Here is a 21,511-nt window from a genome sequence, read left to right on the forward strand (position 1 = left end):
AGCTCCAGCCAGCATTACAGCTAACGAAGTGTTAGTGCCATGGCCAAGAAGTGCCGGTCAGCATGGAGCACTCCACTGAGGGAACACAAACCCAATGGGCTCTGAAAGCGTCACTAATGAGCACAACCTAATAAGCACCATCACCCAGCGCAACATCAGCCACAATTAAGGGGAAGAGGAAGAAAATAAGCAAATAAGTAAAAAAAAAGATAGGAACTTCAAAACTTTAAATTCATGATAGTATGTTGTTTTCTGGTGGAGAAAAGAAAAAGGGAAATAAAGAGGCATTTATGGGAAAATCTAATGTTCTATTACTGTGAATCACTACCAGTGACAGTATCATCATACTGTAGTTCAACTTTTTTTTTTTTTTTTGGTTTTTCAGGCCACACCCGTTTGATGCTCAGGGGTTACTCCTGGCTAAGCGCTCAGAAATTGCCCCTGGCTTGGGGGGACCCTATGGGACGCCGGGGGATCGAACCGTCGTCGCGATCTTTCCTTGGCTAGCGCTTGCAAGGCAGACACCTTACCTCTAGCGCCACCTCGCCAGCCCCTGTAGTTCAATTTTTTTTTGTGTGTGAAATACATCATTAAAATGTAGGAGTAGGAGAAGGGGCAGGAGAGATCTACAACAGGTAGGGAGGGCAACTGCCTTACATGCAGTTACCCAGGTTTGATCCTCACTAGCACATATGGTACCTTAAATCCCACCAGGAGTAGTCCCTGAGCACACAGCCAGGTGAAGCCCCAAAACAAAAACACACACACAAAAAAGGACCAGACCAATAACACAGTAGGTAAGAGTACTGGCCTTGCAGGCAAGCAGACCTGGGTTTGATTCTAGCATCCCATAAAGTCCCCCAAACCCACCAGGAGTGATTCCTGGGCACCGAGCCACAAGCAAACACTGAACACACAGGGTATGGCCCCAAAACCAAAGTAAACCAAAAAATCGAGGAGGATGAATCTTTCAGTGCTATTATACCTCTTAGGCCCAAGTGGAATTCCATATTGTTTATCTGCTCATGCCTGTGCATATGTTTATGTGCCTGTATATATTTTTCTTTTATAAGACAAAGAGAATAAAGTACAGGCACTCCACACTGCAATCTGCTCTGGGCAGAAGTCACTGCATGGCACCTGAGCAGAGCAGCAGGCACTGCATAGGACAGCCTGCAGGTGAGGCATGAACACGCAAACATTAAGAGCAGGTAGAAACTAGTGACTGCCTGTGAGGCACAGGAAAAGCTCCAGCACAGTGATACAGGACTGAAATGGCCTCTGGAGGAAGCTGAGGCAGTAAAAGGAAGGAGAGGCTTTAGATACCATGCTAAGCTGTCTGAAACTTAGCCTACTGGCAAAGGAGAACCAATTAAGAGATTAAGCATAGAAATGTCTGTACTTTAAAAGATCACTCAAACAGAACAGCTCACTGGCAGAGAGCCTGAAAAAGCAAACAAGAGTAAAAGGAGGTTAATGTCAAAGGCCTGGCCATTCACCTCATAGGAGACACTGCAAAAGATCCTCGGGATGACTTCCCAGGTCCAGATATACTAGAAGTCAGATTAGAAACTTTTCTATTCTCTCTCTTTTATAAAGGCAAAGGGTGTTTAGGAAACTTACAGCACTGTTCAGGGCTTATTCCTAGATCTATGCTTCAGAGATCACTCCTGAAGAGATTCTGGGCACCAGAACCAAACTCCATCAGCCACACGCAAGAGTCCTACCCACTGTACTAGGACTCCAGCCCCTGTACTTTACTGGTATCTGATGACAACTGACACTAGCCTTCTCACACATCACTGTGTATCATGCACTGCAGCCTGTGAGATTCAGGAGGGACCCCAGGAAGCATCTGAGCCCCACAGGACAGAAGAAGTGGCATCCTGACTCAGTTTTTTTTTTTTTTGGTTTTTTTTTTTTTGGTTTTTGGGTCATACCCGGCAGTGCCCAGGGGTTACTCCTGGCTCTATGCTCAGAAATTGCTCCTGGAAGGCTCAGGGGACAATATGGATGCCAGGATTCGAACCACTGACCTTCTGCATGCAAGGTAAACGCCTTACCTCCATGCTATCTCTCCACCCTCCCGACTCAGTTCTTGATTTTGTGATGCAGCACAGGCTGTGCATGACAAAATGACAACAAGGTAACCTGCATATTCTAAATAAGGCCACAGCCAAACTTGACAAGGAGATGGCAACCATTAAACACTGTTATCACAAAAAAGTAGCTTTCTGGCTATCACCTGGCAGACTCCTGTAAGACCTCTAGCACTTAAAGTCTAGATTTTCCTTCTTAACAAAATTACTGGTGTTGGGGCCAGGGAGATGGATCAAAAAATTAAGCACATGCTTGGCATGCTGGAGCCCCGGATTTGATCCTCAGGATTGCCAGGTCCTAGAGGACCTTTGGATAAGGCCCCCAAGCCAAAAGACTTAAAAATCTAAAAATTAAAAAATTGTGGGTGGACCAATAGCAGAGGGTAAGGCATCTGTCTTGTATATGGCTGACCTGAATTCGATCCCTGGCATCCCATATAGTCCCCCAAGCACTGCCAGGAATAACCATAAGTGCCACTGGGTGTGGCCCTAAAACAAAAACAAAATAAAAATAAAAACTTTTTAAAAAATTTTAAAAAGGGCCCGGAGGATAGCATAGCGGCGTTTGCCTTGCAAGCAGCTGATCCAGGACCAAAGGTGATTGGTTTGAATCCCAGTGTCCCATATGGTCCCCCATGCCTGCCAGGAGCTATTTCTGAGCCGACAGCCAAGAGTAACCCCTGAGCATCGCCGGGTGTGGCAAAAACAAAAAAACAAAAAAAAAATTTTTTTAAAAGTGTTTCATATTTTCTCATCTTTTCTGGGCTAGCAAATGCCTGTCAGCAGTATGACTCCTAGCAGCGAATACTCGAAACACACACACACACACACACACACACACACACACACACACACACCACACACACACACACATACACACACACACACATACACACACACACATCTGTTCTTTCAAGTACAGGAAACATCTACAAAAAGCTAGAAAGGACCTGGTTTTGTTTTATTAAAAAACATTTATTTATTATTTATTTATTTATTTAGGTTTTTGAGCCACATCCGGTGGTGTTCAGTGGTTACTCCCAGCTCTGTGCTCAGAAATCGCTCCTGGCAGGCTCAGAAGACCATGTGGCATGCCAGGAATTGAACTCAGGTCTGTCCTGGGTTGGCCATGTACAAGGCAAATTCCTACCGCTGTGCTATCGCTCTGACCCGCTTGTTTTTTTAAAAAGAAACTGTTGGGGCTAAAGCATTGTACAGTAGTAGGGCACTTGCCTTACATGTGGCTGACCTGGATATGATCCCTGGGACCCTAAAGCCTTACCATGAATGACTCCTGACTTAGTGCAGAGCCAGCAGTAAGCCCTAAGTATCTCAAAGCCCAGAAGTTAAAAAAAAAAAAAAAAACACTGCTGGAAGCATTATGAAACATGTTTGACAGTGTTTCCACGCTTATGTTACTTTTTGCACAAAAGATGTAAGAATGCTACCTAGAAAAATTAATAGTCATGTACTAGTAGTATTCAAACTGTTGTTCAGATTCTCTAAAGAATCCCCCCATACCTTCCAGTGAATCTAAAAATGGAAACATTTTGGAGTTTGTGAAAGAAGAAATAGTACAGTGGGTAGGGTGTTTGTCTTGTATGTACACGACCAGGGTTGGAACCCCAGCACCACATATGGTTCCCTGAGCCCTACCAGGAATGAACCCTGAGTACAGAGCCAGGAGTAAGCCCTGAGCACTGCTGGGGTGTGGCCTAAAACAAATAAAAAAATATATGGGGGGGGGTTGGAGCGATGGCACAGTGGTAGGGCGTTTGCTTTGCATGTGGCTAACCCAGGACAGAACTCGGTTTGATCCCTGGTATCCCATATGGTCCCCTGAGCCAGGAGCAATTTCTAAGCACATAGTTGAGAATAACCCCTGAGCTTCACCGGGTGTGGCTCAAAAACAAAACAAAGCAAAACCAAAAAACAAACAAAAATCATATTGGGGGGAACTAAAAAGATCGTTAAGGTGTCTTGTCTTACTACAGCTGACACGATTCAATCCTCAGCACCCTATATGCCAGAGTGACATCTAGCACAGAGCTAGAAGGGAACCCCCAACCACCACAGTGTGATCCAAACCCTAATGATTCCAACCGCCACCTCCATGACCACAGAGGGAGGGAAAGGACCCATCCTTCACACTGAGTTTCAGGCACTATCCAGAATGGTTTACGGCTGAGTGTTTTGGTGGCAAGTGTGGCACTGGTGAAAGAACATAGCCTCTTCCTGCTCCACTGCCACTCTTGGCCCCTCAGAGGACCACAATTTCTCAGGAATAAGAGATCAAGGGGTGGGGGGTAATGACAGCAACACATCCTCATGGCTCAGAGAAGGAATTTATGTGCCTGTGATTCAACTTTTTCAGGAATCTAGACACACCAAATATCAAGACCAAAGAGGCTAAGACCAACAAAGTACTAGTTCGCTGAAGTCTCCAATGATGCTTAAACTTGGAGTAACCCCCTTAGCATCACCAGGTGTGGCCCAATAAAAAAAAAAAGTCTGAACACAGAGGCTGGAACAATAGTACAGAAGGTAGGCAGCTTGTCTTGCACCCTGCCAGGCTGGGTTCACACCCCAGCATCTCATATGGTCCCCCAAGCACTCCCATGAAAAATTCCTGGGCATCATTTTTGGGGGTCACATCCAACAATGTTCAAGGATTTCTCTTGGTTCTGTGTAGAAAAGCAGACTAATTATGGAGTCCTGGATAGGGCTGGATGATGATGGGATGGATGGATGGATGGATGGATGGATGGATGGATGGATGGATGGATGGATGGATGGATGGATGGATGGTGAGGCCTTTCTCCTCCAGCCCGGGCCACACGCCTGCAAGTCCCTCCAGCCGGCCGGGTCTGCAGGGTTCAGGGTAGCATCGAGGAAAAGACTCACAACAATCATGTTTCAGGAGACATCAGTTTTATTCAGGCCCCAGCCACCACATGTGGCTCCAAAGCTTTAAAACCTTTCAAGCCATCTCCATTATTAGCCCCACATCTTACTCCATCTCTCTTGCTGAATCTCTCTCCATCTCCTCCATCCCCTTCCTGCCCCTGAGGCAGTCTTTTTGTCACCTACCAAAGACCCCTCCCAGAAATGGGCAGGTCTTACCATCAGGTAAGGTTATGAAGAAGATGGGGTGGGGTGACAGTTCTGCACCCAGGAATCACTGCTGGTGGTGCTGGGGGGTGGGAGGGCTACATATGATATACAGGATCAAACCCAGGTCAACCATGTGCAAAGTAAGAACCCTATCCACTGTACTATCTTTTCAGTCCCTAAAACAAATTTCAAACAAAAAATTTTAGAATGTCTTATCTTGTTCAAAATACATAATCAGGAATGAAAGAGGTGGGGGGAGAGAGAGAGAGAGAGAGAGAGAGAGAGAGAAAGAGAGAGACAGAGAAAGACAGAGACAGAGAGAGAAGAGAGAGAGAGAAGAGAGAGAGGAGAGAGAGAGAGAGGGACAGAGAGAGACAGAGAGAGAGAGACAGAGACAGAGAGAGGAGAGAGAGAAGAGAGAGAGAGGAGAGAGAGAGGAGAGAGAGAGGGGGGGGGGGACAGAGAGAGACAGAGACAGAGAGACAGAGAGAGCTCTAAAGGGCTCAAATGCTTGGTACTGCATGGTTTCCTGAGCACTGCCAGGTCTAGCCCAAAACCATAAACATACTTTCTTTCAGAGAAATAAGGCAGAGAGCATAGAACCAGAATAACACTAGCCAAGTTGCACATAGTTCAGAGATGATTAACTGTTCTGCTATGAACCCCTTTATCAACTACAATAAAATAAATAAAGGCATTCAGTAGAGTCTGCAAGAGAAGCAAGAGCTCAGGGTGGAGCCACCAGCAATGAACAACTGCTTCAGGTCAAGAGGAAGGGCATGTCCTCCTACTATCCTGCAGGGAGTGTGTCCAGGCACTGCAATGATCAGAGCACATACGTGTACACACACGCACACCTCTTCTGAGCGAAGGCTGGAAACAACAGAATAGCCACACATGATTGCGGGGAGGGGACATTTCCTAACTGCTTAGGCTGACTAAGATTCCTATCAACTGTGCCTAGCTGACTGCAGATAACTCCTTTGTATCTCACACTCCCACACCAGCAACACCATACTTAACCTTTATGTGGGGGCATGAGAGATAGCAAGGGGTAAGGCTCTTGTCTCACAACTGGCTGCAGGGCCCTGGATCAATCCCAGCACTACAGGGGTAAGGCTCTTGTCTCACAACTGGCTGCAGGGCCCTGGATCAATCCCAGCACTACCAGGCATAGCTCCTGGGCACAGAGTCAGTTGTGACCAAAACCCAACAAAACAAAATCAAAATTAAAGAGTGTAAATTAGGGTTAGAGAGATAGCTGAGCTTTAAGGCCACATGCTTTACATGCCAGAATTTGACCCCCAGCACCACTTGGATTGGCCAACAATCCTGCCTTGTAGGACCACTCCTACAGACAGGAATAACCTCAGAGCACACTCTTGTAAGGCGGTAGGTGGGGGAATCTGAATAAAATTTAAGATTTAAGACTAAAGGGATCACTAGGTCAATGCTAAAGTTCAGAATCCATTGAGGGGCTGGAGAGATAGTATAGCTCAACTCTTGCCTTTCATAAAGTGCAGTGGGGTTTGATCCCTGGCACCCTATGTGGTCCCCCAAACAAGTTAAGAGTGGCCCCTGAGTGCAGAGCCAGAGACAAACTCTGAGCACTGCTAGGTATAAACAGACAGATACACACACACACACACACACACACACACACACACACACACACTCACACACATGCGCACGCACGCGCATGCGCAAAAGAAAAGATGGAAAGAAAAAATAAAAGATGGGGCCAGAGAGATATAGCATGGAGACAAGGCATTTGCCTTGCATGTAGAAGGACAGTAGTTCGAATCCCGGCATCCCATATGGTCCCTGGAGCCTGCCAGGAGCAATTTCTGAGCATAGAGCCAGGAGTAACCTGGGAGCGGTGGCGGTTGTGACCCAAAAACCAAAAAAATAAAAAGAAAGGAAACAGTTGAGCATAGTCACTAATGTTACTGTTCTAAAAGTCTGATAGGGCAGGCCCAGGCTTCTTCCCTCTAGTCCTCAGAGCAGCCTTACATGGTGGTGAATGTTATTCCCACTGGACAAATCTTGAGACCAAGAATGCAGTGAGCACCACTGCCCAGAGTGAATCCCTGAACCCCTGCTCTGTGCTCCCCAGAAGTGGCCGCCACTACTCCCAGGACTGATCCAGACACCCTCGCCTCGCCATCAGCTTAGACAGGTGTACTGCCTCAGTGCAGCGACCTCAGATTTCCTCTCCCCAACTCACTGCATCTTTCTGGAAGGCAGAGCTGATCAAGTTCTTCCTTTTTGTGGGGAGCTGGGCCTCTGAAGCTCAGGAAAACTTGAAACCCCACCCCAGTAGCAATTTTCATCCAAGCAGGAGGTGCCAGGGATACCAGAACCGGGGGTTCCAGTGTTCGGGGCATCTGTGGCCACAGACCTGGGAGTCATTTCCTCCCTCAGCTCCTTCATGGGCACGCCTAAACTCCTGAACTCCCAAGGTCTCCCTCCACCAGCTGGCCGCTGCAGACTCTGCAACACTCCCCCAAAACTCCCTCCTCACCAACTGCCTGTCTACACCATGTAGCCAGCCACATTCGGGTTTCTAGGCCACTGCACACGGTGTTTCCTGCCCGAAAAGCCTTTTAAATCCACAACCGCTCAGCCGGCAACTATTGATTCCTGAAGACTTAGGTGAGAACCTCTGGAAAACCAGCACTTATTTTCCAAAGGCTACATCAGGGCCTCGAGGATCTCCCCGGGGGCCCTCCGACTGAGCTCCGCTGCTACACTGTATTAAAACTGGCTTGTTGGTTTCCGGGTCCTGCCAGATAAAGCTCTTTTGTTGTAGCTGCTGTTGCTGTCAGAGTTAAGTAAATTTTATTAAATGGGAATGAAAAGCAAACGCGCTCAAGAGAGAACAGGGCTTCTCCAAAGAGAGGAGAGCCCCAGTGGAGCGAAAGTAAAGAATCCCAGACAGGCAGGAGGCAGGAGGCAGGAGGCAGGATGTATGTGGGCCATACCAGGCTGGAATATACCCAGGGCAGGCTCCGAGATCAGTGCCCACCACTCGCCCTGGTGAAGCCAGACACTACTATAAAGTCAGGTAGACCTGCTTGGGGTGACTGAGGCATCTGGTGGGACAGCAGAGATGCCCACACACAACAGAAGAAAAGAGTATAAAAATAAGACAGTTGTGGGGCCAGAGAGCTAATACAGGGAGTAGTGCATGCCTCGCACATAGCTGACCCAAGTTCAGTCCTTGACATCCCTAGGGTCCCCCAGGCACCACCAGGAATCATTCCTAAGTGCAGAGTCAGGAGTAACCCCTTGAACATTGCCAGGTGTGACTCCAAAAATACAAAACTGAAGATCAAGGCAGGTGATGAAGGAATGCTAGGGGAAGAAAGGGAGCAAAGTCTGGAGGACCATATCTCTGACTGTAGCTCACTTGTCAATTGTGCCTCAAACCTTGCCTCTGCCACTGCTGCTGCTGACAAAGATAAGCACCTCCAGCATGGTCCTGTGTGACTGCACAAATGCCTCCTTGGCACAGAATAACACGCTAATCCTTAAACAACCACACTTCAATCCTGAGAAAACTCATACTCAAGAAAGGCTCAAGCTCAGTTCCAGAAAGTGTGTGGCAGAGCCAGTAACTGTCTTGGTTCTAGAACTGTCTCCAGAACAAAAGGCTGCAACCAGCAATCTATGCTTCTATTTTTCATCAAACCATTAATCTCCTCCCCAAATATCAAAGCTTGACAGCTCCCATTAAACCCATAAGCTAATAGAGCTGATCTAAGAGTCTTCATTTTAAGTACTTGGCAAAAAACGTATCTCAAGTTATTTATTACATGCATCCAGCTTCCCTAGTCTGTGTGTCTATAACAAAACTTCTTTCTTTGGATGCTTCAGAACCAATGCTGTGTTCTTCACTAAAGATAAAATAGGGTGGTTGGAGGTAACCCCAAAACCAAGAATAAATTAAATTCTAAAATGTTTATGACAATGGTCATAAACAACCCTTACTTCAGGCTGGAGAAATAGTGCAGGAGTAAGGTGCTTACCTTGCATGTGGTCAAATCAGGTTCGATCCCATGATCACTGCCAGGAGTGGCTCCTGAGCTTAGAATCAGGTTCCCAAGTCAAAATTAATTAAGTAGGGATGACCTGTCCTCACTTTATATCTTGTTAGAACTATTATTTCTTGCCACTGTTAACATGCTTATCTCTAGTAGCCATTTCACTTTATTGTCTCTAATTTTTCTGGACCATAATTCTCATAGATGTATGGCCATTAGTACTGCCCACTAATCCGTGACTCCTTACCTTGTAGGTTTATGCTAAGACTGCCAATTCCATGTTTCTTAAAGTCAGGCATATCTGTGTAACTTGCTTTTTGCCAATAAAAGTGAAATATGCCATTCTGAGGCAGAAAATTTAAAAACCAGTGTCCCTTGACCCAGCACCTTTCACCTGCTCAAATTATCATGAAAACACCATAGTTTGGGACCTAGGACCACTCTTGCAGTGTTCATAAGGGCACCATATGCCTCTCTGCTTCTAAGAAGTCATGGCCTATTATGTCCCTGAAGTCTTAAGAGCTTGTGCAGCTAACCCAAGCTCTTCAGACAACTATTAAGACTCAAAACACCAGACCTCATTGTACATAATTGTCTTACATAACTAACTTTATTTACAGACTTTATGATGAACATTTTGTTAACATAAAGAATTTTCTTTGCATCCATCCTGATTCTAGATTTTTTGTATGTGTGAGTGTGTGAATGAGAGAGAGAGAGAGAGAGAGAGAGAGAGAGAGAGAGAGAGAGAGAGAGAGAGAGAGAGAGAATGTATACACACAGCAATGTAAAGATAAGGAAAAAGTCAAAGTTCTGGACTTACTTAGGCAATTTGACAAAAAGAGCCTGGTGCTATAGATTATCATGAAGCCCTAAGGGTTTATACAGCTAATCCAAGCTCTTCAGACCAATTATTAAGACCAAAACACCAGACCTGGGGGCCAGAGAGATAGCATGGAGATAGGGCATTTGTCTTGCATGTAGAAGGATGGTGGTTCAAATCCCAGCATCCCATATGGTTCCCCGAGTCTGCCAGGATCGATTTCTGAGCATAGAGCCAGGAGTAACCCCTGAGCACTGCTGGGTGTGACAAAAAAGAAAAAAAAACAGACCTCAAGCTAAGTAATTGTTTTATATAACTAACTTTATAGACTTTATGATGAACATTTATTTGTACAAAGAATTCTCTCTCTCTTCCATCCCCTTCCCTTTTCTCCCTCACTCCCTTTCCTCCCTCCATCTCTCCACATGCATGTAAAGATGAGGAGAGTGCATATCCTGAGAAAGTTCTAGTCTTACTTGTGCAATTATGGCAAAAAAAAAAAAAAAAAAGGGACTGGTACTATAAAGCTAAAAAAAACAGACAAATCTCATCCACATGGAGATAAAAAAAAAAAATTCCCACAGTAAGTTCAATTTCTAATGCTCCCAAATCCTAGGTAATCAAAATTTGGGGAGTCAAAGGGATCGTTTAAGATAGGGGAAAAAGGGGTCAGAGAAATAACATGGAGGTAAGGCATTTGCCTTTCATGCAAAAGGTCATTGGTTCGATTCCCGGCGTCCCATATGGTCCCCCGTGCCTGCATGGAGCCAGGAGTAACCCCTGAGCACTGCCGGGTGTGATCCAAAAACCACAAAAATAAAGGGGGGCGAGAAGGAGCCGGAGAGATAACACAGTGGTAGGGTATTTGCCTTGCATGCCTTTGACCTGGGATGGACTCGGTTTGATTCCCATTATCCCATAAGGTCCCCCGAAACTACCAGGAGCAATTTCTGAGCACAGAGCCAGAAGTAACCCCTGAGCACTGCTAGGTGTGGCCCATACATCAATCAATCAATCAATCAATCAACAAATAAAGTTTTAAAAAATTGAGATAGGAAAAAACAAAAACATGATCCTGGGGCCAGACCAGTGGCACGAGGTGCACTAGCCTAGGACCAACCAGGAGCCTAGGATAAACTACAATTCGATTCCACCCCTCCCTGGGTGTCCCATATGGTCCTCCAAGCTGGGGTGATTTCTGAGTTCATAGCCAGCCAGGAGTAACCCCTGAGCATCACCGGGTGTGAATAAAAAACAAACAAACAAACAAACAAAAACACATGATCCTAAACCCAAGGAAATAGCTCAATGGGCACACTTTGCATACAGAAGCTAAGGTTCAATCCCAGCACACCCTCCAAACACCAACACAAGTGATTTACAAACCCCAAGTTATAAACAGCCACCAAACACTGCTAGGTCTGATCCCAAAACCAAAACAAACAAGACAGAGAATTATAAGAAGCACAAACAGTAAATCACAAAGACAAAGTAATTTTACTGACCTGGAAAAAGTAACAAAAATTAGGGAACGGCAAGAAATGAAGTTTACCCTTCATTCACACACTCAAGAAAGTTGGTCTGAAGGCTGAAGCGGTAGCACAGCAGTAGGACGCTTGCCCTGCAAGCGGCTGACCCAGGATGAATCTTGATTTGATTCCCAGAGTCCCATATAGTTCCCCGAGCCAGGAGGGATTTCTGGGATTTCTGAGTGCATAGTCAAGAGTAACCCTTGAACGTCACAAAAAAAAAAAAAAAAAAAAGTTGGTCTGGGCTTCATTCACTCAACAGAGGTATGTGGAGTCATTAAAGGTCATGACTAGGGACAGACAGTCTTGGAAGTGATAGTCATACACAGATACACAGGACAGATGAAAGGAAAGGATGGGAGGAGGGGAAATTGGTCTGAAAAGAGAGTACAGTGTACAGGGTGCTTGCATTACACATGGCCAACCCAGGTTTAGTTCCCCACACCCTGAAACCCACAGAAATCAACCAAAAAACAGGCCAAAGTAAAAAGGTAGGGTGCTTTATTTTTTAACAACTCACTAATAACAATTACCTCAAATCAGTGGGAAAGATGCAGATGTTAAAGACTAGGGGGTTGGGGAGATATTCCTCTCCAGTGAACACAGTGGAAAGGGACAAGAATCTGATCCAGGGTGGCTAAAAGGAAGGTTATTCAAAATACCTGTTGTTGCCAAAGAAAACTTTCCTCCACAGTTAACAAAACTGGTTCTACCTAGAGGTAAATCAGAAAAATTTTGTCCCCAGGGCAAATGAAAGTGCTATAGTGTATCTTTTCTTTTTTTTGGGGGGGGGGGCCACATCTGGTGATACTCAGGGGTTCCTCCTGCCTATGCGCTCAGAAATCGCCCCTGGCTTGGGGGGACCATATGGGACGCTGGGGGATCAAACCTCGGTCCGTTCCTTGGCTAGCGCTTGCAAGGCAGACACCTTACCTCTAGCGCCACCTCACCAGCCCCTAGAGTGTATCTTTTCTAATAGTTCTCTGTCTCCTCAGGGAAGCAAAACACAAACCACAATTCTAATCTTGACTAAGCCAGGGAAGCACACAGGGCTTGATTCCATCCAACAGACCAATTCCATGTAATCCCTGTCCCCACTGTCCCCTGAAAAAACCCATGAGTACTTTGGGTTCTCTCCCCTGACCCATTCACAATCCTCACAGTCGTATTCTTTTTCATTCCTTTTCATCTACACAGATCCTACCCACTTAAGCATTCAACTCAAGCCTCAGTGCCCCTAGGAAGTTTTTCCTCAAACACCTGGATTTCTCCTTTTCACAAATGCTCAGTGTCCTCTAAATTCTAGACACCACAATAGTTAACACTTTCCTCCAACTATTCCCACAACTATCTGAGAACAAGTCTCATGCCTACTCTCAACTGTGATACTAATGAACTAAAATGAACTCAATAAAACAATTCACTAGTTCAAAGTCAGTAAATCTCTTAAAAATATACATATCTTGGGGCCGGTGAGGTGGCGTAAGAGGTAAGGTGTCTGCCTTGCAAGTGCTAGCCAAGGAAGGACCGCGGTTTGATCCCCCAGCGTCCCATATGGTCCCCCCAAGCCAGGGGCAATTTCTGAGCGCTTAGCCAGGAGTAACCCCTGAGCATCAAAGGGTGTGGCCCCAAAAAACAAAAACAAAAAAAATTACATTTCTTGGGGACAGAGAGATAGCATGGAGGTGGGGCATTTGCCTTGCATGCAGAAGGACAGTGGTTCCAATCCCGGCATTCCATATGGTCTGCCAGGAGCGATTTCTGAGTGTAGAGCCAGGAGTAACCCCTGAGCGCTGCCAGGTGTGACCAAAAAAAAAAAAAAAAAAAAAAGGAAATATATATATAATATATATTATATATATATATATATATGCATATCTTGGGGCCGGAGAGATAGCACAGCAGAAGGGCGTTTGCTTTGCACGCAGCCATTCCAGGAACAGATGGTGGTTCGAATCCCAGCATCCCATATGGTTCCCCCATGCCTGCCAGGAGCAATTTCTCAGCACAGAGGCAGGAGTAACCCCTGAGTGTCACTGGGTGTAACCCAAAAAACAAACCAAAAAATGCATATCTTACTTCCTCACTGAAGATATTTACTTGTATGATTCATACAATATGATTCATCACTTTATAGTTCAGATATTCTTGAAAAGTTTCAAGAATCCTTAGTCTTAGGGGCCAGAGGATAGCACAGCAGGAAGGGTGCTTGCCTTGCATGTGGCTGACCCAGATTTGATCCCAGGCATTTCATATAGTCCCCAAGCCCACAAGGAGTGATCCCTGAAAGGTGAGCCAGGCGAAATTACTGAACACAACCACTTATAGTTCGAAAACAAAAAGAATCCTTAGCCTTAGGAGGTGCTGTTCCCCTAAGCAATTACTTTAAAATATGAAATGACGGGGCGGAGAGATAGCATGGAGGTAGGGCGCTTGCCTTTCATGCAGGAGGTCATCAGTTCAAATCCCGGTGTCCCATATGGTCCCCTGTGCCTGCCAGGAGCAATTTCTGAGCCTAGAGCCAAGAATAACCCCTGAGCACTGCCGGGTGTGACCCAAAAACCACAAAAAAAAAAAAAATTAAAATATGAAATGACATAAATTTTGTGCAAACTTTCTTTTTATCCTTTCTGATTGAAAGTATACCCGATGATGAGTTCAAAGACCATCACTTCGTGTGATTCTGACAGAAGTAACCTAACTTGGATCAAAGCAATGGCAGTGAGTAAGGAGCCTGCCTTACATCTGGCCTACCCAGCAACATTGCCAATCTCCGCACTTCATTTCGTCCCCCTGATCCTACCTGCAGTAATCCCTGAGCATATATGTACAGCAACGAGTAAGGCCCGAGCACTGCCAAGTGCGACGCAAAGGCAAACCAAAACACTAAAAAATTTTCTACAAAAAACTATTATCCCTTTAGGAACCTCAAAAGGGCTTCTATTTATATATTTTCTTCGCATCTAAGAAGCTATAATATAGATGATTCAAAATATATCCACCGAAGAAAGTCTGTGGATGCAAAAAAGAAAAACTGCCTAAGGGATCCTCTAGTTTTCTTCACATGTGTCACTCACTCCTTGTGAGTAAAACAAACAAAACGAAGCGAGGGACCGTACAAAAAAAGGGCATGATTGTGTCCAAAGAAACCAAAATCATTCCTGGGACTCGACTCTTAACCAAATCTTCTCTCACTGCTAAACCGTTTCGTCCTGTCGCAAGTAATCACCCACCTCCACAAAGGGAAGAGAAGTAAGTGTCAGAACAAAGGGAAGCAACAGCCCATCCAAAATGACACCAGGCCCCTGAAGTTACGGTGTCAGTCCGTTCCAGCAGTCGGGCAATGACAAGAGCAAGACAAGAGCAAGAATCTGCTGCAGGTTCCCGCTCGGGCTTTCCCGGGACGGTTCCTTCCTGGGCTCACATCTGGCACTCGCCTGCCAGATCGTGTCCTTTCCCTGCAGCGCTTCGAGGTCTCGCACTCTGCAGACCTCAGAGCGCTAGGCCCAAGTCCATTCATCCTCTCTCTCTCTCTCTCTCTCTCCCCTCAGGCCTGGCAGCCCCGTGACTCCAGCGAAGACATCCAGGGGGGGACCACGGACTCCCATCCCCATCCCGGGCTGGCATGGGTCGACTGAGAAAAACTGGACGATGATCCCTCGGACCCCTTCCATGCATCCCCAGGCCGAGCGCGCGCCAACTCGGCGCTGGCTCCGCGTGGACCCGGGAACGGTCCACGACCGTTAGCCAAGTACTGCGATGCCGCATCCCGACGCGCGGCTGGGACGGGCAGGCCTGGCCTCTTACCGCAGCGGTGAGGGAGGCAGCGGAGAGGTGGCTCCCGGCCCGACGCGGGCGGAAAGACGGAGGCGAGGGCGCAAACGACGGCCGCAGCCGCTGGGGACCCCGCCGGGCACCCACGACGCGGTGGGCTGCCTGGGCGCCGCCATAGTGGGGACGCAGCGGCGGGCGGAGCTCGCGGTCGCGACCCGGGGACGGCGGGACCACCAATCCGGCTCTTCGCCTCAGCGCTCCGACTGAGGGTCGGGGCCGCCGCGGCCAATCGGCGCGCGCGACATGGGCGGGGCTTCAGACCGGCCAATGAAAGGCTGTTCTGCCAGTACGGGGGCGGGCCCAGCTCGGAAAAGGACCAATGGCAGCGACAGCCCGGAGTTGTGTTTTTTTTTTTTCTTCCCCCACCCCCGACCAGGTGGCCTGCGCGCCGGACAGAAGAATCGACCCGCTAGGGTTAAGATTCACTTTCGACGTTCTCTTCTAGGCCCTGGCCTAAGAATCCCGAAGCCCACTTGCCGTTCTGAGAATGCTGGCTAACGGTCCAAGCATCAACCAGGCTCTTAGCCTGTTGAATAATAAATGGCCCATGTAGGACACACACACAGGGGACTGCCTAGATGAGAACAGGGTGGCCAGGGCCTGTTGAAGGCAGCTTGATGGCTCATGCCCTGCGGCCCAGAACTGGCTAGCTGGCCCCAAATCCTTCCAGCTAGCTAGGAGGGGTTGGAAATCTTGCAACTCTTCCCTAGAAACATGCAGTCATTCTTATTAGTCCAAGCACAAATTCACTCACACCAGGTGGTATGATCTAGCCTCCGCAACTCTAGACCTACCTCTTTATTGTCCATGCAGAACCCCCATAATTCGCTAGTTTAAGGGCACTATTTAAAATCCGGAATACTTGGGGGTCGGAGCGATGGAGCAGCGGTAGGGAGTAGGCTTTGCACGCGGCTGATCGAGGATGGATCGAGGTTTGATACCCCGACTTCCCATATGGTCTCCCAAGCCAGGGGTGATTTCTGAGCCCATAGCCAGAGTAAACCCTGAGTATCGCCGGGTGTGACCCAAAATTAAATAAACAAATAAATAAATAAATAAAAACGGAATGCTCTGATGGGACTCATTAAAAGAGCAAGATTCCACCGTTCTAAAGGCTCTGTTGGAAGAGCCAGAAGTGGTAGGCGTGACTATAGCCTTGCTGCCAGTCTTGGAGCTCAGCCCAACTGCTCTGGCAGTAAGGGAAAAAAGGCAGCCTGGCTACTCCAAGTGATTCGGGATGTCTCATCACCTTTATGGGTTGAACCAAAATTTACAGCCTGAGTGATAGTACAGGGGGTAGGGTATTGTCTTGCACGAGGCCATCCTAGGTTCAACCCCAGGCAGCCCTGATGGCCCCCTGGGCACCACAGGAGTGATTCTTGATTATAGAGCCAAGAGTAATCCAGGTGTGGCTCAAAAACAAAAAGTTTGTAATTTCTAGAAATACAGAACTCGGGGGCCGGGAAGGTGGCGCTAGAGGTAAGGTGTCTACCTTGCAAGAGCTAGCGTAGGACGGACAGCGGTTCGATACGGACCACGGTTCGATCCCCCGGTGTCCCATATGGTCCTCCCAAGCCAGGGGCAATTTCTGAGTGCATAGGAGTAACCCCTGAGCATCAAACGGGTGTGGCCCAAAAAAAAAAAAAAAAAAAAAAAAGAAATACAGAACTCTACAGGAGTAAAGCCAGGCAGCCCAGACTTGCAGCTCATTCATCTAGGGTGGGGGCAGCGCCAGAGATCAGTAGGTGGGAAGTTTTCTTTCCTTCATAACAGATGTGTGTCAAAGGCTCACCAATCTCATTAAGGTCCAACCTGCCCTACTGCTTCCCTGAAAATCGTTGGGTGCTGGGCAAGGCCCAGCCTCACATTACTGGTTCTGGGAGGCAGCAGGATTTAAAAAAAAAAAAAAAAATTTGAGCTCTATTTCTCCCTTCCCCCTCACCAAAATACCAGGTGGCTGGTACCTCCCCAAAACCACACAAAGCAACAGCCATGATTTCCAGTTGGAAAGCTGAAAACTAAATGAGAGCCATATAGAGATGGATGGGCCACCCCTGCTATACTACTGGGAGCTTGCTGCTGCTTCCACCAGTGAGGGGACAGTGATTTCTCAGCAAGTTTCAAGAACCACCTGAATCCCAAGAGCTCTGGAGATGGAAGCAGGCATATAGAGACCCTACTCATGAAGCACTCCTGTCATGGCAGTTCGGTATAAACATGGAAGAATTCAAAAAGGAGACTATAGTAGTGGTGAGTGATCAGTCTTAAGTTTCATGGAATGCAGAAATGGCCCGTCTGTCCTCTATGACTTCCTTCCCATCTTTATAGAAAGGAAAGCAAATAGTACCACTGGACCCCCGAGGTCCCACCACAAGGCCAGAGCACGCCAAGGAGCCTTGATCTTTAGGACATTTTCCCTGGCCCTACTTTAAGGCCTCTGATCGCAAATACACCCCCAGCCCGACCCGGGCCACTTGGGCTCCTTGGGGCAGACACAGCCAATCCTCTGCTCGACACATTTTATTGCTAAGGACAAGGTGATGCACCAGTTTTCAAAATAGTTTGGTTTATAGCGTTCATATGTAACAAAAAACAAAAAACAGGAAAAGTATTATAAATCTGATTCTTGTATACACGGGGTATAGGTGTGAAGCCCTCCCATCCTGGGCCCAGGCAAACAAATTCATTAAGAGCAAAAACCCCTTCAGTATTGCCCACCACCCCCCTCCCCAAATGGCTCCCTCCCTCACCCCGACCAGGAGCCTAGCTAACCCTGCCCCTGGTTTCCAATAGCCCCATATTCATCCAAACCCTCCCAGCCCCTACATGATTGCAATTTTTTTTTTTCCAGAATCACCCACCAGGCTCTGCCTGTTTGCATCATTCAATTTTCCCTCTAGGCTATTATTACCCACACATACCCTCTAATACTGAGCCACAGGGCACTGTGCCTCCAGTGATGTGGGCACATATCCATGCTCGGGAGAGGACAGAGGTGGCCCTTACTCCTCAGCCTCTCAATACTACAGTTGTCAGCACTACCTTGAGACAGGTTCCAGAAACAGACATGCCACACCAGTCTCCAGCTAACCCCCACCCCCCCAACCCAAGGGCTTTTACTCAGCTCAGCTGAGGACAGAATTTCACATTTTTCTGGGCCAGGACAGGCAAGGGAAAAAGAAGAGAGAAGATGGCAGAGGCTGATCCAGATCAAATGCACAGGTGAGCGCAAGAAAATACGTATGCGCTCGCTCGCGCGCGCGCACGCACACACACACACACACACACACACACACACACATATAAATACAAAAAGGGAAGGCACCAGCATCTGCCTAGCTGGAGTGGGTGGATCCTGGGAAACTAAGTCCTATGCCAGGAGCAGGCCAAGCAGTGCCACTGGCACCATCAGGCCCAGCACAGACGACCAGGGCAGTCACATGCTCCAGTGTTCACCCCTTGACTGAGAGATGCGTCCATGAGTGGCTGGTCCTTCCACTACAGCGGAATGCGGTGAGGGTGGGATGAGAAGATCATGGGGTTGGTTATTTCATTCCTTTTCTTTTTTACAATTTCACTTTTTAGAGGCCGCAGAGTTCCAAGCATCTGCGATGCGGAGCTTCTCTGGGTGCTCTAGCCTTGGCAACTGCCCAATAACATCCAGGAGCACCTACTCCATGATTGCCCGGTAGAGCGCAGGCTCAATGTAATCTTCCCGGTATCTTGAGTTGATGACTCGTTGTCGTTTCTTTTCCTGCTTAACTTCTTTCTCTGTGAAAATTTCATTGAAGCGCATGTCTGAGGCTACAGACTAAAGAAGAGACAGGTCAGCACTGTGGGTTCCAAGCACCCCACCCACCACCCTCCCAAGACCAGATGCGGGCACTTAAAAAAAGGCACCCACCAGTCTGGACTTGACTCTCTTGGGAAGCTCTTCGTCCAGCGTATACACATCATCTCTCTTAACCACAAGCTGAGAGCCATCCTCAAACTCCACCTGCCAGAGAAATGAGAGGCCTTTGACTGAGCTATCCCCAGCTGTCCTCCGGGCCTACCAGTGTAGCGCCTAGCCACAGGCAGGACTTGAGATGCACAAGTTTGGGGCTAGAGAGATAGTACAGGGGGCCTGAGAGATAGCACAGTGGTGTTTGCCTTGCAAGCAGCCGATCCAGAACCTAAGGTGATTGGTTCGAATCCGGTGTCCCATATGGTCCCCCATGCCTGCCAGGAGCTATTTCTGAGCAGATAGCCAGGAGTAACCAACCCCTGAGCACCGCCAAGTGTGGCCCAAAAACCAAAAAAAGAGAGAGAGAGAGAGAGAGAGAGAGAGAGAGAGAGAGAGAGAGATAGTACAGAGCTAGGTCACTTGTCTTTCACATGGATGGCCTAGGTTTAATCCCTGGCATTCCATATAATTCTCCAAGCAACACTAGGAGTAATTCTTGATTGCAGAGCCAGGATTAACTCCTGAATATTACCAGGTGTGACCTGCCGTCACACACACATATATACACAAAAGATGCTGAAATATGAAGCCCTCTCTGACACACTACGCACAGTAGCCCCTCACACTAAGAACACTACTCTAGGCCCTTAACACTCTCCCAAGAACCCAGAATCACTGCTGGCTCAAGAAGAAACACTGAATTTATCAGGTACCCCCATACTCCCCAGCATAAACCCTGGCTACCTGGTACATTTGGATGGGATGGGAGGCCACAAACTTGGCTCCATAGACTTGGCCATCAGTCCATCTCACTTGGACCACTTCGCCTTCAGCAGGAGGACCCAACTGGAGACAGTCTTGGCTCTGAGAGGGTAGAAAAGGGAAAGCATTGAGCACAGGGGTCTCATCCTTCACCCAATATGGTACCTCAAACTCTCCAGAAGTGATTCCTGACCTAGGAGTAATCCCTGAGTACCGTTGGGTGGGGGCCCAAAGCAAAGGAACTGACTGGGAAAGAGTCCCGGGTCCTGCTCAGAAAATGAAGTGACATGCTCCTCCAGGCCAAGAGATTTGAAAGCTGAGAACTCACCTGGCATGTTCAAGCTACCCATACCACTGCCCCTTGCTGCTTCCACAGTACAGGAAGGAGCACCTGATGTGCTTGAAGCCTGATGTGCTATACTGAAATACACTAAATTTGGGAATGGGAGCATGGCTCATCGGGAGAAAACCTGCTTTGTGCAAATGAGACCCTGAGGCCAGTACCAGGCACCCTAACTCCCCAAACAGCCCCAACACTCAGGAATCACTCCTGGCTCTGCATTTAAAATAAAATTTGGGGGCTAGACAGATAGTACAGTAGTAGAACATTTGCCTTGCATGCGGCCAACCCCAGACAGACCCTGTTCAATTCCTGGCATCTCACATGGTACCCCAAGCCTGTGAGAAACAATTTCTGAGTGCAGAGCCAGGAGTAACCCCTGAGCGCCTCTGGGTGTAACCCAAAAACCAAAAATAAAATAAAATAAAACTTGGTTTAATACAATGTCAAAAAAGAGACAGTGGAAAGGTGGGAGAAAGGGGGTAAACTGCCTGCCCCAGGGGCAGATGGGAGAGTGTATGTGGAAGGGAAGAGGGCATCAGGGAGGAAGAGGGGGAAACTGCTCACATTGGTGGCAGGAAATGCACATTGGTATACATACAACATGTATGTATACATACATACTGGCATGCATACAATGCATACATATGTAGGACTATTACTCAATTGTGTACAACTTTATCTGTGAAACAAAGAAACTGTACTATGAACAACCTTGTAACCATGGTGTTGAAATAAAAATATGGGGCCGGGAAGGTGGCGCTAGAGGTAAGGTGTCTACCTTACAAGCGCGCCAAGGAACGGACCGACCGCGGTTCGATCCCCCGGCGTCCCATATGGTCCCCCCAAGCCAGGGGCGATTTCTGAGCACATAGCCAGGAGTAACCCCTGAGCGTCAAACGGGTGTGGCCCAAAAACCAAAAAAATAAAAAAATAAAAAAATAATAATATATATTTAAAAAAAACTTGGTTTAAGTTAATAAAAAAAAAAACAGTTGGCAGGTCCTGTGTTAAAGAA

General features: G+C 47.4%; 2 protein-coding genes across 4 annotated transcripts in view; both read right to left on the bottom strand.

The window, feature by feature from the left end:
• ST3GAL3 (ST3 beta-galactoside alpha-2,3-sialyltransferase 3) overlaps window positions 1-15,629 on the bottom strand; it is a 246,338-nt gene extending 230,709 nt beyond the window's left edge. For both annotated transcript variants that reach the window (XM_049774906.1, XM_049774905.1), the window contains exon 1: window positions 15,419-15,629. The gene's annotated coding sequence lies outside the window, so the exon portion shown is untranslated. The remainder of the gene's footprint in view (window positions 1-15,418) is intronic.
• A 2,328-nt stretch (window positions 15,630-17,957) lies between these two features.
• The window catches only part of KDM4A (lysine demethylase 4A), a 53,119-nt gene continuing 49,565 nt past the window's right edge, over window positions 17,958-21,511 (bottom strand). For both annotated transcript variants that reach the window (XM_049774646.1, XM_049774647.1), the window contains exons 20-22: window positions 20,136-20,255; window positions 19,350-19,442; window positions 17,958-19,256 (exon numbers count right to left, since the gene is read on the bottom strand). In XM_049774646.1, coding sequence (XP_049630603.1) covers window positions 19,116-19,256; window positions 19,350-19,442; window positions 20,136-20,255 — 354 coding nt within the window. In that variant the 3' untranslated portion in view covers window positions 17,958-19,115. The remainder of the gene's footprint in view (window positions 19,257-19,349; window positions 19,443-20,135; window positions 20,256-21,511) is intronic.

The sequence above is a fragment of the Suncus etruscus genome, chromosome 6, assembly GCF_024139225.1.
Source record: "Suncus etruscus isolate mSunEtr1 chromosome 6, mSunEtr1.pri.cur, whole genome shotgun sequence".
NCBI lineage: Eukaryota > Metazoa > Chordata > Mammalia > Eulipotyphla > Soricidae > Suncus > Suncus etruscus.